This window comes from Pongo abelii, chromosome 3, assembly GCF_028885655.2.
Source record: "Pongo abelii isolate AG06213 chromosome 3, NHGRI_mPonAbe1-v2.0_pri, whole genome shotgun sequence".
NCBI classification, from domain to species: Eukaryota; Metazoa; Chordata; class Mammalia; order Primates; family Hominidae; genus Pongo; species Pongo abelii.
In genome coordinates, this window is record NC_071988.2 from 91692941 (window position 1) to 91708520 (window position 15580).

General features: G+C 37.2%; 1 protein-coding gene across 2 annotated transcripts; it reads left to right on the plus strand.

Annotated features, from left to right (window-relative positions):
- The first annotated feature begins 812 nt into the window (after positions 1 to 812).
- On the plus strand, positions 813 to 14919 carry AMTN (amelotin). Of its 2 annotated transcripts, none has more exons than XM_009240056.3 (9): positions 813 to 898; positions 1007 to 1075; positions 4941 to 5024; positions 6025 to 6090; positions 7031 to 7120; positions 10901 to 10936; positions 11361 to 11387; positions 13219 to 13480; positions 14631 to 14919. In XM_009240056.3, exons 2-9 carry the CDS (start codon positions 1022 to 1024, stop codon positions 14639 to 14641), a joined length of 630 nt encoding a protein of 209 aa, XP_009238331.2. In that variant the 5' UTR covers positions 813 to 898; positions 1007 to 1021; the 3' UTR covers positions 14642 to 14919. The 2 variants fall into 2 exon arrangements, with proteins under 2 accessions (XP_009238331.2, XP_002814880.3); XM_002814834.5 differs by having other exon boundaries at positions 4944 to 5024.
- Positions 14920 to 15580: the final 661 nt, after the last annotated feature.

Here is a 15580-nt window from a genome sequence, read left to right on the forward strand (position 1 = left end):
CTCCCTTTGTGGCATATCTCAAAAATTCCAGGTGAAGCCCACAGCTTCGTGGTAAAATGTTAAGTAGCACTTAACTGTTCTTCTTGTAAAAGAAATCTCAGTTAATTCCCTGTGTTTTGCTTAGGTTATAGTATCATTTTCCCTGGTTAATATAAAGCAAGCCATTCACCATTTGGCCATAAATGTACATATCCTCTGATACATTACTTCTAAGAATAACACCTACGAAAATACTCCCACATGTGTGAAAAAAAAGGTTTTATAAGAATGGTGCTTGTGATAACTTTGTAATTACAAAATAAAATGGAAATGGATTAAATGTTCATCAAAAAGAAATGTGATATAATGTGTACCCATTAAATAAATAAAATAAACCTGTATGTACTAACACGTAAAGTTGTCCATTATTTGTTAAGTAAACGTAAGTTCCAGAGCAATCTACATAATAGACTTCATTTTTTAAGCTATGCGCAGAGCCCTATATTTTGATGTTTGATTTATGTGTTCATACTTACATGATAAAACACATACATCTGAGAAATCATTTGGGAAGAAGAAGGAGGTGAAGAAGCATTTAATTATTTTATTGTCTGCATCTTTTTTTAATTACATAAGGCACGTCTCGTTGAAACACCTTCTATTCAAATGGTAGACATTGGGTAATACAATGTCTGCAGCTAATAAACCACCTAATGAAGTGTTGGGAAATGAAAAAAAACCAAATGATTTAACAGACAGCTAAATCCTGATTGGTCTCTCAGTTTCCAGTCTCCTGGAACTGAGTTTAAATTTCTTCTACAAACACATACATCATTGAAGGGTAAAATTTTTCACCAGAGTAAACTTGAGAAATCAACTGGACCTTCAGTATTGTACATTTTGCCTCCTGGACACAAAGGTAACATTAATTGACCATGTTTCAAGTAGAACATTTGTTTTTAAAGTATCATTTTCTCTTAAAAGGAAAAAAAATACATGGAAGAGTAACACTTTTTTGTTGTTGTAGGTAGCAATTTGAAACATGAAGACTACGATTCTACTGTTTTGTCTTCTAGGATCAACTCGGTCACTACCAGTAAGTATGTTATGTTTGTTTTATATGCCAACCAGCTTCAACAGCATCTCTAGCTGCAGACCTACCTCTCTCCTGTCCTCCATCAAAACTGCTCTGTTTTGTGACTCATTCCCTGAGAGTGTCCAGTGTTTATTTTCCAAGACAGAAAATGACAAGCTAATAAGCTGTTGGTACATATTTCAATGTACTTGCATTTTTTTAAATGCATCCACTCCATCGTGGTAAAAGGTCAATTATTTTGGCAGAGCAATAGGCTAGAAATCAGGAGAAAAATGAATACGTTAAGTGGATGATTATTTTATTTTCCAAAAAGAACTTTTTTCTTGGCAACTAGTTATATGCTCATGAATAAAGAGGTAAACTATGTTTTCTAATTTTTCTACTTGGAAACACTAAACACCTAGATTGTATAAATTCTAAAAAAGACCACCAAAACATATGATATCAAAGGCATATGATTAAAATGATCAAAATTTTTGACTTAGAACATTTCATCATAAATAGTATTCACATGTAACAGGAAAAAATAAAAAAGCACTAGAACGCCAACATTTACTCCATTATTTTGTAGACATAGGGATGATGGTTTGGATCTCTAGGTGAACTTCTCTTTGACTGTTCAAGATGGCTCAAGACCATTAAGAAAAAAATTACAATATACTTGCTATGAAATAACAGAATAAAAGAAAGCATACTTAGTTGGGCCTCAGGCTTACTCAATACTTCTGCATCCATTCATACAATCAACAAATATTTATTAAAAACTTTCTATATGCCAGACATTGTGCTAGGTGCTGAAGAAACAATAGTAAGAAGGGGGAAAAAGGCATAATACTTCATGATGTTCACAAGGATTGTAGACATTAATTTTTTTTAATTTTTTAACTTTTTTATTTTTACCAGTGTCACTTGCCAATTTTTTTATTTTTTACTCAAATGATTTTTAAAGAAATGTTAAATTATAAATAATAACTGTGATTAGTTATGTGAAGGAAATGAACAGGGTGGGATTATGCAGGGGGAGGATGAGACAAGATATGGTAGCCAACCTCCTTCTTACTTTATCCCAAATACATACATGTGTGTGTGTGTCCTCCTTGAAAGAAGTTGTCTGTAAAAGTTTAATTTTCTAAACAAGGTAAAGTATGAAGTTAACTTTTTTATAAAACAAATGGTTCTTTCACTTCGTCAAATACATTTACCGAAAGATTCTTCAAAATACAGTTTCTCTAGTATATTTAAATTACCACATAATTGGCGAAAACTCAAAACAAGCAAAACTTTCCAGGAGCGCAGCTCTCATGTGAGGTAGGCTGAGGTGGAACAGGCCTGCTGTGCAGGCCGCAGCAGATTGCTAATAGACAATGAAAGCAGCTAGAGAGCTAGTGGGGCAGGACAGCAGGGAGGCGACACTGAAATGTCTATTCATTATAGAAACAATACCAAATGAAACATCAGGACACATAGATAAGGTATTTTTTATTATTTGTAAATGAATTTACTGAGTTAGCATAAAGGTATAAAGAGTAAATCCATTTGCAAATGTGGACACATACAACAGCCTAGCAATTATTTTCAGTAGATCAAAAGTTTGAGGATAGGTACCAGAGGGAAAACACAATGAGTAGAAGAAATAAATACAAGACAAATCAAAGTCACAGAAAGTGAAGGCCCTAGAAGAAAACAAGATTTTATTCCTTCAACAAATATTTGTTGAGTGCTTACTATATGCCAGACATGGATTTATCTTTTTGAGATGGATCATTGAATAAACCACAGTGAAGTCTATATTTTAGCAAGGAAACAAATGATAAATGGTGAGCAGTCTAAATCAGTAGGTCACATGACAGGTTAGGAGATGGTGAGCACTATGAAAAAAAGATCCCAGAGCAGGGTGAGATGGAGCAGGCTGGTGGTGCACAGTGGAGAAGGGGCAGGCTGCATATTCAGGACAGCAGTCAGGTTTGGCCTCAATAAGAGGGAAATTCAAGTAAAGAAATAGGTGAGAGAGTTAAGCCAATGTTCAGGGAAAGAACATTCCAGACAGAAGGAACAGGTGGAGGTGAAATTCTGAAGCAGGAATGGATTTTACCTGTCGCAGAAACAGCAAAAAGGCTGGATGGCCAGAGCAGAGTGAGGGAGGGGAAATGAGGCAGGAAAGATCAGAGAGCTACTGGGAGCCCAGAGCCCTGTAGACCACTGTGGGGGCTCTGGGTTTTACTCTGAGTGAAATTGACAGTCGTTGGCCAGGCACAGTGGCTCACGACCATAATCCCAACACTTTGGGAGGCTAAGGCAGGCAGATCACTTGAGATCAGGAGTTCAAGACCAGACTGACCAATACGGTGAAACCCCGTCTCTACTAAAAATACAAAAAATTAGCTGGACGTGATGGTGTGCACTGGTAATCCCAGCTACTCAGGAGGCTGAGGCAGGAGAATCATTTGAACCTGGGAGATGGAGGTTGCATTGAGCCAAGATCACGCCACTGCACTCCAATCTGGATGACAGAACAAGACTCCACTTAAAAAAAAAAAAAGAAGAAGAAGAAGAAAAGAAAGAAAAGAAAAAAAAATTGGTAGTCATTGCAGGGACTGAGCAGAAGAGCGACAATATTAGACTATCATTTTCACAGGGTCACTCTGGCTACTATACTAACAATAGATTGTGGGAGATGAAAAGGCTTACTTACAAAATATATATGTATTTTATATATATGTATTATATATTTTATATATGTATTATATATATGTATATATAATCTTAAAGCTGAAAGGGACCTCCTAGAACAGGTAATACCAACCTCTCTTTTTTTTTTTTTTTTTTGAGACGGAGTCTCGCTCTGCAACCTCCGGCTCCCGGGTTCAAGCAATTCTCCTTCCTCAACCTCCCAAGTAGCTGGGATTATAGGCGTGCACCACCATGCTCGGCTAATTTTTGTATTTTTAGTAAAGATGGTTTCATCATGTTAGCCAGGCTGGTCCTGAACTCCTGACCTCAAGTGGTCCACCTGCCTTGGCCTCCCAAAGTGCTGGGATTACATGCGTGAGCCACCATGCCCTCTCCCCATAACTAAGGGGGAAACTCCAACGTGAAACCAAAACTGCTCCAGGGTAAACTTAGATGACTCAAGGGCTGGTGCAGAGCCACAGGGCCACACCCCTGTGCCTTCCAGGATGCCTCCAGGAGCAAAAGCAGATTTGGTCAACCTGGCAAAAGAGAAGTTTTTTTATTCGGAGACTAAGAGCACTTACAGGGATCTAGCACTGGCTCCGCTGCTCACCATGTCACCTTGGGCAAGTTACTATAAGCATCAGTTGCCTCATCTATTAGAAAAAATAATACAACTAGATCAAATGTGTAGGAGGAATAGTTTCATATCTAAAATTCAGTGATTTTTAATACAGTAATAAAATATCCAGGCCAGGAAGAAAACTGAACTTCTGTTACAAGAGTGACGTGGCAGGCATGGCAATAGTGGGAAGCTTCATGAAAAGGTACTAAGAATGACGGCAACTTACCTCAAGCCCTGAGAAAATGCAAATGTGCACAGAGCTAAGGTACAGATTATATATTCACGTCCTGGCAAAAGAGAAAGGCAGATACAGAAAAGAAATGGGAGCCAGGAACCACCACAAGATATCCCATGTGCTCGGGTGCATCCCACCCCTCCTGGGCTGGCATTTTTCCACTCTACAATTACATGTCCTACCATGCACATAATGTTTCAGGGAATTAAACTCCTCTAAAATACACAAAGCCTAAAAGATAGACATTTTTGCATTGGGGGCAACCTGCATATAAATGGATACAAAATCTTAAACACATTCCTGCCTCATCAAATATGTATTTGTTTTCACAAAAGCAGCTTAAACCTGCTTTGGGACTCCCTCCCACAAAACGGGCTCCGGATCAGGGAACACTACCAAACCAACAGCAGTCAAATCAGGTAAGAGTCCTACAATATGGAACATGTACAAACCGGTAAAGAAAACACTTTAAGACTGGTAGGTTTAAAATCAAGATTTACATGAAGACTGTACATGACTCAACGAGAGAGAGGCTTTTCGTTTGGGAGTGGGGAAAAGAACTGATATAATTTTCTGAAAAATTTGAATAGGAAAAGTAAAGCACTCTAATTCTTTTTCCTTTTATCTGAATAATAATTTGGTTTAGCAGTGAAATCTAGTCAACTTTGAAAAGGAATAGCTATGTCTATTTACAAAGCTTGGTCATCTATGGCCTTGAGGTACTATAGCATTATCATATGCAGTATTTGCCAGCAATAGCAGGGAATCGGAGATGATCTATAAAAAATAACTCCGGATTTCCTCCTGGTTTTGTAAAGTTTCATTGTTGCTGATGTGTTGATGTGTTGCTGTTCCATCTGTTTCTTCAAAGTATATTTAAATACTTTTGAAAACTGCATTATCTTTTGGCTACTGCCCTCCCTCCCACTTCAACTCTTCCTCTGCTGTGAAGGGCCATGGCTTACCTACTTCTACATTTTGTGAAGTAATATAATCAGATAACACTAGAGTCTAAAGTCTTCTCCTCAGTCAACAGAACACTCAAGTCAAGAACCATTCTCCCCCCTTAAGGAATCTGAATCTTATACAATTTGGGAACCTTCTTTAAGAAACAGAATACAAAATTAGATATGTAAAACTAAGTACTGAAATAAATATTTATAATGTGATAGGAAATAAGAGTAAATCACAAATTTTCTTAAGCTGATAAATACCGTAAGCTTGAGACATTGCTAGGACACCCCCCCAGGGCCACAAAGGTGGCAATGCTAGTGAAAGGCCCCGAGGCTTCATCTTTATTTACCTTCATGGTAAACCCACCTCTGACAGGAGTGTCAATTACATGAGGATATCCACCATTGACAGAGTAAGGGAAGCAGACAACCTTTTGTCTCATACATTACTTTTAATCCCCTGCAGGTCTTTCCTTCTTTAAGTCTGATACCATTAACACAGATGCTCACACTGGGGCCAGATCTGCATCTGGTAAGTGATCTTTTATATCATTTTAATACCCATGGTGAAATAAATATAATGCCTAATGTTATGGTGGGGGGAGCATGCATATGGGTGTGTATATCCATAAATGAAAACACACACATACTTATTCACATAGATAAGTTGAAAGAGAGGAGAGAAGAGTCCAAGAGAGTTGGACATCATTAAACGTTTTTCTTAGCAAGAGAGTCTCTAAACAAATGGATCTGATTCTTTCCTTCTCCAGTTTCTCTACCCTCTTCTCCTCCTCTCTCCATTCCTCCACCATACCTTCCTTAATGCCCCTACAGCATCCACACATCCACATAAACACTGTCACTGCTATTATCACCCACAATGACAGGAGCAAACTGGAAGAGACAAAGATCTTCAGTGTCTTCTTACAGAATATCTGTATAGATCTTCAGTCCTCTCATAGAATATCTGTATAATCTGTTTGAGAAGAACAATAAGTTTCTTTCCTGACTTAAAGTGGATTTTTTTAGTGGTCAAATTTAAATATAGTTCATGTTCCAGACAAAATACATAGTCTGAACCTCATAATTTTCATGCATAACCTAGAAGAGTTAATTTCTTAATTGTAAAAAAGCTATCAGAAAATTTTCAGGAACAATGCTCTTGTAGCCAAAAAGGGAAAGCAAGGATAAAAATAAATCACTTAAGTAATTCTCAAACAGAATAGGTTAAATGTCAAAGAAAAACTTAACAGGGGAAAAGTTAGCAATAGCCCTTGTAGTTGTACAAGCAGACTAAATAAGTCTTTAAATTTCATCTTTGTGTCTAAGCATACATGCAATAGAATACTATGTATTTACATAGCAATTCCTTCCTTTAAATATATTTTACGTTTAGTAAAAACATTTTAGTTTCCTAAATATCCAAACTGAAAAAAAAAAATACAATGAAAGTCTTCTTCCTTGCCCTACAGTTAAATCCTGCTGCAGGAATGACACCTGGTACCCAGACTCACCCATTGACCCTGGGAGGGTTGAATGTACAACAGCAACTGCACCCACATGTAAGTTGAACAGCTGGACTTTAGTTTTAACATTAGAGAGCATTTTCTCTCAGGTGAAAGCCTACAGTAGAAACAAAATTTTTAAAACTTCTTGAAAACTTTGCCCAGATTGTTAACTGACGAATGTTCTGCTGAACATAGACCAGTATTTGACAATCTGGTTCTTAATGAAAATTCATAAACATACCCGGAGAACTGACCATGCTACCCCACAACCTCTCTAGAATATATGTTTAATGGACAGGAAACCTTGAAAAGTTGGGGAAGATTGAAAAGTGAAAAATACATGGGGGGAAATTGAGAGATCCCAGGATTTTTTTCTAGCATATTGTTTTCTCTTGAAGACTTTCTTGGTGACCAAGATCATCTCAAAGAAAAATTAAGAGGTGGATAAAGTTTATCTTGAGCAAATCTAATTGTCTCATTTTTGCGCCCTTTTTCTCATTCCCCCTTGAAAGTCCCCAAGGACTTTTCAGTATTTACCACCTCCCACTATCACTTGCTTTCAAAAAAAAGAAACCTGAAAATCCTCTTACACTAAGATACAAACGACATACTCTAGGCATCACCTGTTTTTGAAGTGTTTGCATTTTAACATTGAACAAATTCCAAATTCTTACCTTCTTGAAACTTTTCTAAATAGCGTAATAGGCTCCAGAGGGGCTGGGTGCTTTGTCCCACGCTGTAATCCCTGCACTTTGGAAGGCCAAGGCAAGAGGATCACTTGAGCCTAGGCGTTTGAGACCAGCCTGGGCAACATAGTGAGACTTATCTCTACAAAAAATAAAATAAAATAAATAGCCAGGCGTGGTGGGGCTCACCTATAGTCCCAGGTACTCGGGAGGCTGAGGTGAGAGGATCACTTGAGCAAGGGAGGTCAAGGCTGCAGTGAGCAGCGATCGTGTCACTGCACTCCATCCTGGGTGATGGAGGGGGATTCTGTCTCAAAAAAAAAAGAAAGGAAAAGAAAGACTCTGGAGGAAAATACAATAATCCTTTTACAGCAAGACTAAGTTGTTTGTAGATAACTTATTCTCCCCAACATGTGACCTCAGCCCCCATTATCCAACATAATGGTCTAATTTTTTGTAGAAGCATTTATTATTGTGTAAGTAATATATGTTAATTATAAAGAATTTAGGAAATGTAAATTTTCTAAAATTTACATGTAAGCAAAAAATAAAATAAAATTCACTTGGAATCTCATTAGCCATAATCAAACACTGTCAACATTCTAGAGTATGTCCTTCCAGTCTTTTTTCTATACACATAAGTACATTTTTAAATAAAATGCTTTTGCTATAATGTTTTGTAACATGCTTTTTTCCACAAATATATTTTGAATAGTTTTCATGTTTTAAGATGTTCACTCACAATGTTGTTTTTAATGACTGCTTAGTAGTCCATGGTATACTAAATTACTTATTATGAAAATCTGGGGGTTTTTCCAAAGTCTTTGCTTCTATAAACAACGCTACAGTAAGCATCCTTGTGACTAAGTCTATGACATTCCAATGACTATTTCCTTTGGACCAACTCTTAGGAATAGAATTTCTGGGGCCAAAGACACACAAAGTATCTTGATAATAACATTTTTTATAATAAAAGTGACCCTCTGAAAAAGATTTAAGATGCAAATAAAAAGAGACTCTCCATAACAGGTGATCATAGTATAATCTACATACTGATTGCCCAGCTTCAGTCTCCATTGTTGCCCTCCTCTAACCTTGGAGGTAGACTTACTACATCTTCATGTTCCCCAGAGAGTACCCTCCTAAGTCAAGGCATTAGTGGAGCCTGGAGATGTTACAAAAGTTTCAGTATAGAGAGTTTCACGTTGTACATTCTCTATGCAATATTATAAATCGGTCCCCATTTGCTGTGGGAATTCTTCAATGTCTCTAGAATGTGCTACCACCAAGGGTTCCCATACCTGACCTTCCCCTGGGCAGCTCTAGTCCCTCCAACCCTGCCTTTCCCTGTGCAGAGTGGCTTATTATCTCTGCCACAACCTGGACACCTACTGGTGGCTCGCATTTATCAAAGAAAAATGAACCACGCTTGTGAACTCTAGAACCACACAATTTCTGGTTAAATGTCAGCTCTACGTTTATTACTTATATGATGTTGGCCAAGTTACTTAACCACTCTGTGACTCATTTTGCTCAAAATTTAAAATGGGCATTAAAGTAGAACCTTCCTCTACAGCTGTTCCAAAGATCAAACGAGTAAATATATGGAAAACACTTAAAACAATGCCTACCACATAGTAAACGTGCGATGTGTTATTACGACTTCAAATAATTTCTCTACCGACAACTAAGAAAAAAGTCCTCTTTATTGTTATATTGGTGAACAATTAGAGTACCTTTCATTACAGTTTTTACTTAGACGTCTATGGTTTCCTCTTTTTATCTTTTTGTTCTTTCCACTCCAAATTTCCATTAAATAAGAATTTCCATTTCATTTTCTCTTAAATCCAAAATGTACCAACCACTTTCCCATTGCCACGTGAAGGCTAGTAGGGTTTTTTGTTCTTGTTTTGTTGTCCTTTTTTGTCAGTAGACAAGCACCTGATTGTGAGTAAGGCTTTTTAATAAATGTATGTAATTTTTCCTTGTTGGCATTCCATAGTTCCATAATTCCTGCACCAACTGTCTTGGGAAACAATAGTTAACAGTCTATTTCATAAGACTTTCAAATCTTCTGGTTTGGTAATTATGAAATTAAGAGTCCCATTCTGATTACTTTCCTGACACTTTGAATTTTCTATAGAAATAAGAATAAATTTTTAAAACCTTAGCTTTCTTTGACAAACTTCAGGCCGGTTCTCAGAGTAGCAGAGAGTATGGGAGAATGCCAACACCTCACTCAAATCTTTTTCATCTTTTTGTGAACTAAATTTATAATATTTAGTTTGTTATCAGTGACCCTTGAATTATTTCTTGCCTAGTACTAAGAGCTATGCCAATGCCAGGGGTTACTGAGCAATATTCCCTATAATTGCTTTATTTTAACAGCTAGATGTCCAGACAACTATTGCAAGACTAAATATATATACCTCAAGAAATCTTCACATTTGAAAATACCCATCGCATGTTTTAATGTGTCTTCTGAGATGCCATTTGAAAGAAATCTGTACATTTTAACATTATTGTTACTTGAAATAATTTTCAGTTTGGAGACTTCTTGAGAACAATTTTTTGCTGTTTATCCAGTTTACTAACTTCTATCTTCTAAATGTGCTATCTTGAACTGGTTTCTAAATCTCTCTGGGACTGATATTCTTTTTACAAATTGGAAAAGTTCCAAACTCCCATCCGGATCTATGAGTTTATACCTATGATTATAGATAATACATTAGTAATAAATATCTGTTTAACAGATACTATATCCTTTTAAGAAGGTATCAGTGGCCGGGCGAGGTGGCTCACGCCTGTAATCCAAGAGCTTTGGGAGGCTGAGGCAGGCAGATCACAATATCAGGAGTTTGAGACCAGCCTGACCAACATGGTGAAATCCCGTCTCTACTAAAAATATAAAACATTAACTGGGCATAGTAGCAGGCAGCTGTAATCCCAGCTACTCAGGAGGCTGAGGCAGGAGAATCACTTGAACCCAAGAGGCAGAGGTTGCAGTGAGCCGAGACCATGCCACTGCATTCCAGCCTGGGCAACAGAGCAAGACTCCATCTCCAAAAAAAAAAAAAAAAAAAGATATCAGTATTTATACCATCTTCCAGAGCTTACTTTTGAATGAGTTTTTCTCTCATTTTTTCAGATGTTACCAATTTTTGTCACACAACTTGGAGCCCAGGTAAAAATTATGCTTAATATTGTCTTGATTTTAAATCACCTTGCTGTGAAATATTTATTCTTACCTCAATTCAGTAGATAGTTGTGAGGTTTTCAATGTACTTTGTGCTGTATGGACACTGATAATCACAAGAGCTTGCTTTCTGCATAAGATTTCTTCAATGAACATCCACTTAATGATAGAAAAATACATAATTTTTGGAAGGAGATTAACTCATTACTCAAAAAATGAATGTTAGCAGTCTCACATCATATGCTGACTTGAGTTTTGTAATATAGATCATAAGGCAGTTTAACATCTTATTGGAAAGGAAAAATCTCTATAATCTTTGAAAGTATTTTAAGTTTGAAGTGATATTATACATATATTACTACAAATATATTAAAATGTGTCTAACAAATTGTGTTTGTCATTTTGCTTTTAGGGCACTATCCTAAGCTCAGAGGAATTGGTAAAAAAAATTAAAAATACTATTTCAAATTATTTTCACTTCTATCACAATGTTTTCTGTCCTCATATAGTCTCTTTTGACCATAAATCCTAAATATGGTATGTACTACAATGAACTGAACATTTTTATAGTTCCTTGCGTTAGATTATCCTTTCTTTGTTTGGGGATTTCATTATACTTCTGCAGCTATTTTTCTATTAATTTGACTTAGCTTTTGTTTCCATTTATTGCTATCAGATTCAGTTCTATCCAGAAAGGCAATGCACATTTTTTCACTTCATAAGGATTTCAGTCTAGGATTATAAACTATTGAAATGTATGCAAATGTAGAATAATATAAATATTGACTTTTTACAGGAAAGATTAAATTCCTTGACTTGGATTTTTAATTTTTATGGAAAAATATATCTTTTTCCAGCATCACATAGTGATAAATGAACTCTTTCCTACACACATAAATAATTGGAGGGCTGTACCTAAATACAGTTCATATCACCATTGCTAGACACTTCTATGCATTCCTCCATAGGTCCTTTTCTAGAGAAAAGGACTTGAATTAACATGATATCTAAACATGACAACAGTACAGAACTGAGGCAATATGTGGGAACACAGTTACTCAACAGCGTTTCTATTATGGAAAATGTAGATATTTTCTATATTGTCCATAAATAATCATCAAGGAATGGGGCTAGTGTCTGTTTTGCCAACATTGATACATGAACATCCATATCCAGCTACTGAAGGTTCTTCTATATAACCAGCACTTTAGCAGATCCTTTACATATGTTGCCTTCAACCTTCCCCAAAGCACAAAGCAGATATTTTTGACCCAGCTTTACAGATAAAGAAACTGAGGTTAAAAGTTTAAGTAATTTAGGCCTGAAAGGCAACAATGACAAGAAAAGAGTGGATCCAGATCCAATGCCATTTTTTAACCTACTACACTAGTGGTTTTTCAAACATTTTTAATACAACTCACAATAGCAACTACATTTTTCATGCAGCTTAACACACACACACACACACACACACACATTCACGAAACAGCATTCACCTTTACTATCTAGAATGCACTACTAGTCTACTGTCTGTTTTATTGTTTAATGATGACTGACACTCACCTTTTTCACTTCAAAACTGTGGATATCACAACCCTCAGTTTGAAAACATCTATACTCTACTCCTATCTGTCATCCAGCGTAAGTCTAATTCTGGTTTCAATATCTCTTAAATGTAACACAGTGTTTCCCAAACTTCATTCCTTGCCCAGCACATCAGGATAGCATCAAAAGCTGGTTAAAAAGGCAGATTTCTAGGTCTTGCTCCAGACCTGCTCGATCAGAATCTCTCTAAAAATGAAAAACTCCAATAGACAGGAATTCTTTATGTATCCTCAAGGAACACACAATAGCTGAATTCCCAGGATAAATGTTTCTGACTAAGTATTCCAATGCCTTTGAAAAATACATCAAAAAAACTTGAAGGGATGAAAGCCATCAGGATTAATCTACTTGAATCAATTTTTCCATTAATTTTTATTCTCTTATTTTTTGAAAAAAAATGTTATGAGCAAAAGAAAGATTACATATTAGGTTTAATAATATGTAATTTATTTCTGAGGAAAATGGAGCATAGCAAAGAGTCCCAGTATTGAATCAGACTAGGCTGGAGCAGGGGTATATTTCCCCTGAGGAATGCCAGGTCTTTGCTGTCTTCTCTGACTTTACTCTCTCCATCTTTCCATTCCTACCCAAACTTGCTCCCCTTAAAAGAGAAAAGAAAATGTGTTGCTTTTAACTTTGTTTTCTGTTTGCCTCCCTCATTCCAGCCACAAATCTTCACGAGCCTCATCATCCATTCCTTGTTCCCGGGAGGCATCCTGCCCACCAGTCAGGCAGGGGCTAATCCAGATGTCCAGGATGGAAGCCTTCCAGGAGGAGGAGCAGGTGTAAATCCTGCCATCCAGGGAACCCCAGCAGGCCGCCTCCCGACTCCCAGTGGCACAGATGACGACTTTGCAGTGACCACCCCTGCAGGCATCCAAAGGAGCACACGTGCCATCGAGGAAACCACCACAGAATCAGCAAATGGTAAATTCTCCTAGCTTGGAACACGCTTCTTGGCTATAAAAGTCATCTGCAGAATGGAAAAGAGGAGTTCTTTGTCTTGCCTTGACAAATACAGATCTTGGTAAGATTAGGAAGCCCCTTTACTCACTCACAGTTGACTCCAGTAACATGAGGGAATATTTTTACTCAGCCACCAACCCCCTGGTATTAACACTGAAGGAAGAATTTGTGTGAGTGTTTTTGGTTGTTTTGAGACAGGGTCTTGCTCTGTTGCCCAGGCTGGAGTGCAGTGGCATGATCTCGGCTCACTGCAACCCCCGCCTCCTGGGTTCAAGCGATTCTCATGCCTCAGCCTCCCAGTAGCTAGAATTATAGGCGCACGTCACCACAGCTGGCTAATTTTTTTTATTTTTAGTAGAGACAGAGTTCAACCATGTTGACCAGGCTGGTCTCGAACTCCTGACCTCAAGTGATCCACCCGCCTTGGCCTCCCAAAGTGCTGGGATTACAGGAGTGAGCCACCACACCTGACCATACTAGCTAATTTTTGTATTATTTGTAAGAACGGGGTTTTGCCATGTTGCCCAGGCTGGTCTAGAACTCCTGGCCTCAAGCAATCTGCCCACCTCGGCCTCCCAAAGTGCTGGGATTGCAGGCATGAGCCACTGTGACTGGCCTGAAAGATTTTTAATTGTTGGCATAACACATGTTCCATTTTGGGTCAGAACTGAAAATACTTGGAAGCAGACTGTGTTCCTCACCTCAATACGCACACACGCACATAGAGGCCTACAGGAGACACACTTCAGTTCATCATGACCCTGTCTCCACTCACTGATGGAGCCTCAGAACCTTTCTACTGTAATACTGCAAGCAGCCACTAGTGATTACCTACTAGCAGCCACTAGTGATAGCTAGCAGAGCAGATAAACCCATCTGCCGTTCTTAGATGGAACTTCAGAAATGTGACAAAAATAAGCTTTTCTTGCACCCACAAGCAAAGTTAATTGCTTAACATGTGAAAATGTCTAGAACCAAATATCCTTAGAGATAACTAAATAATGATATGGATGCTCCTAATCCTGGAAAAGAAACTTGGATCTCAAGTAAAAAATATTTACATTAAATATACTTTTTACCTACATTTAAAAGATGTTTTATTTTCTTCCAGGAATTCAGTAAGCTGTTTCAAATTTTTTGAACTAAGCTGCCTCGAATTTGGTGATACGTGTGAATCTTTATCATTGATTATATTATGGAATAGATTGAGACACATTGGATAGTCTTAGAAGAAATTAATTCTTAATTTACCTGAAAGTATTCTTGACATTTCAGAAAATATATTCTATGTAGAGAATACCAACTTTTAAAAACAATAATTAAATGGATAAATTTGTCTTTGAAATATAATATTATGCTGCCTGGATGATATGCATATTAAAACATATTTGGAAAACTGACTCTTTTTCTTCTTTGGAGATGGAAGAAAGTTGGCCCTTACAGAAACTACATTTCCTCAGGGCACTAACGTGATACTCCAGGTCTAGAACTTTCTTTGGAAGTAGGAAGCACAGCAGTCAAGAAAGGGACACCCAGCAATGTGAAGACAAATTCTGGCCTCTTCACAGCTACCTCATCATTCGCATTCTTATAAGAATCACAAACTTAATTTTTAATAAGCAGAGTACTTTTGAACATCTAAAACATGCAGTACAAAGAATTATAAATCATAATTCTGCCTATCCTCAAGTGTTTATATTCAGAACTCATGACAATGGCATTTAATGTTTAATTTTGGTATGCTTGAGTGTGAAAAATGGCATTGAAAAAAGTAATCAGAATCACTAAAACAAACCAAGGTGATACTCTTGCTCCATTCACCTAAAAGGTAGAAATTAATCTGATTTAAACTTATAACAGACCATTGCAGTTCATCTATAGTGAGGGGGATTAATACAAACTGCAGTAGAGCCCCCCAAAAAGAAAGGTATGGATAGGGTTAATAACATTTCTCACTATATATGGCTCAACTCCATCAGTACGCAACAAATGGAAATATGCACCATGAAATATATTCCATGTTTAGTGTATCAGGTGGTTACAGATTTGCTAGTGGTTAAT

Bases quoted from the DNA above. Each gene is read 5' to 3' on its own strand.
- AMTN (XM_009240056.3), top strand. From the start codon at position 1,022: ATGAAGACTACGATTCTACTGTTTTGTCTTCTAGGATCAACTCGGTCA. The intron at 5,025-6,024 runs GTAAGAGTCCTA...AATCCCCTGCAG, and splicing joins ACCAACAGCAGTCAAATCAG to GTCTTTCCTTCTTTAAGTCT. The intron at 11,388-13,218 runs GTAAAAAAAATT...CCCTCATTCCAG, and splicing joins TCCTAAGCTCAGAGGAATTG to CCACAAATCTTCACGAGCCT.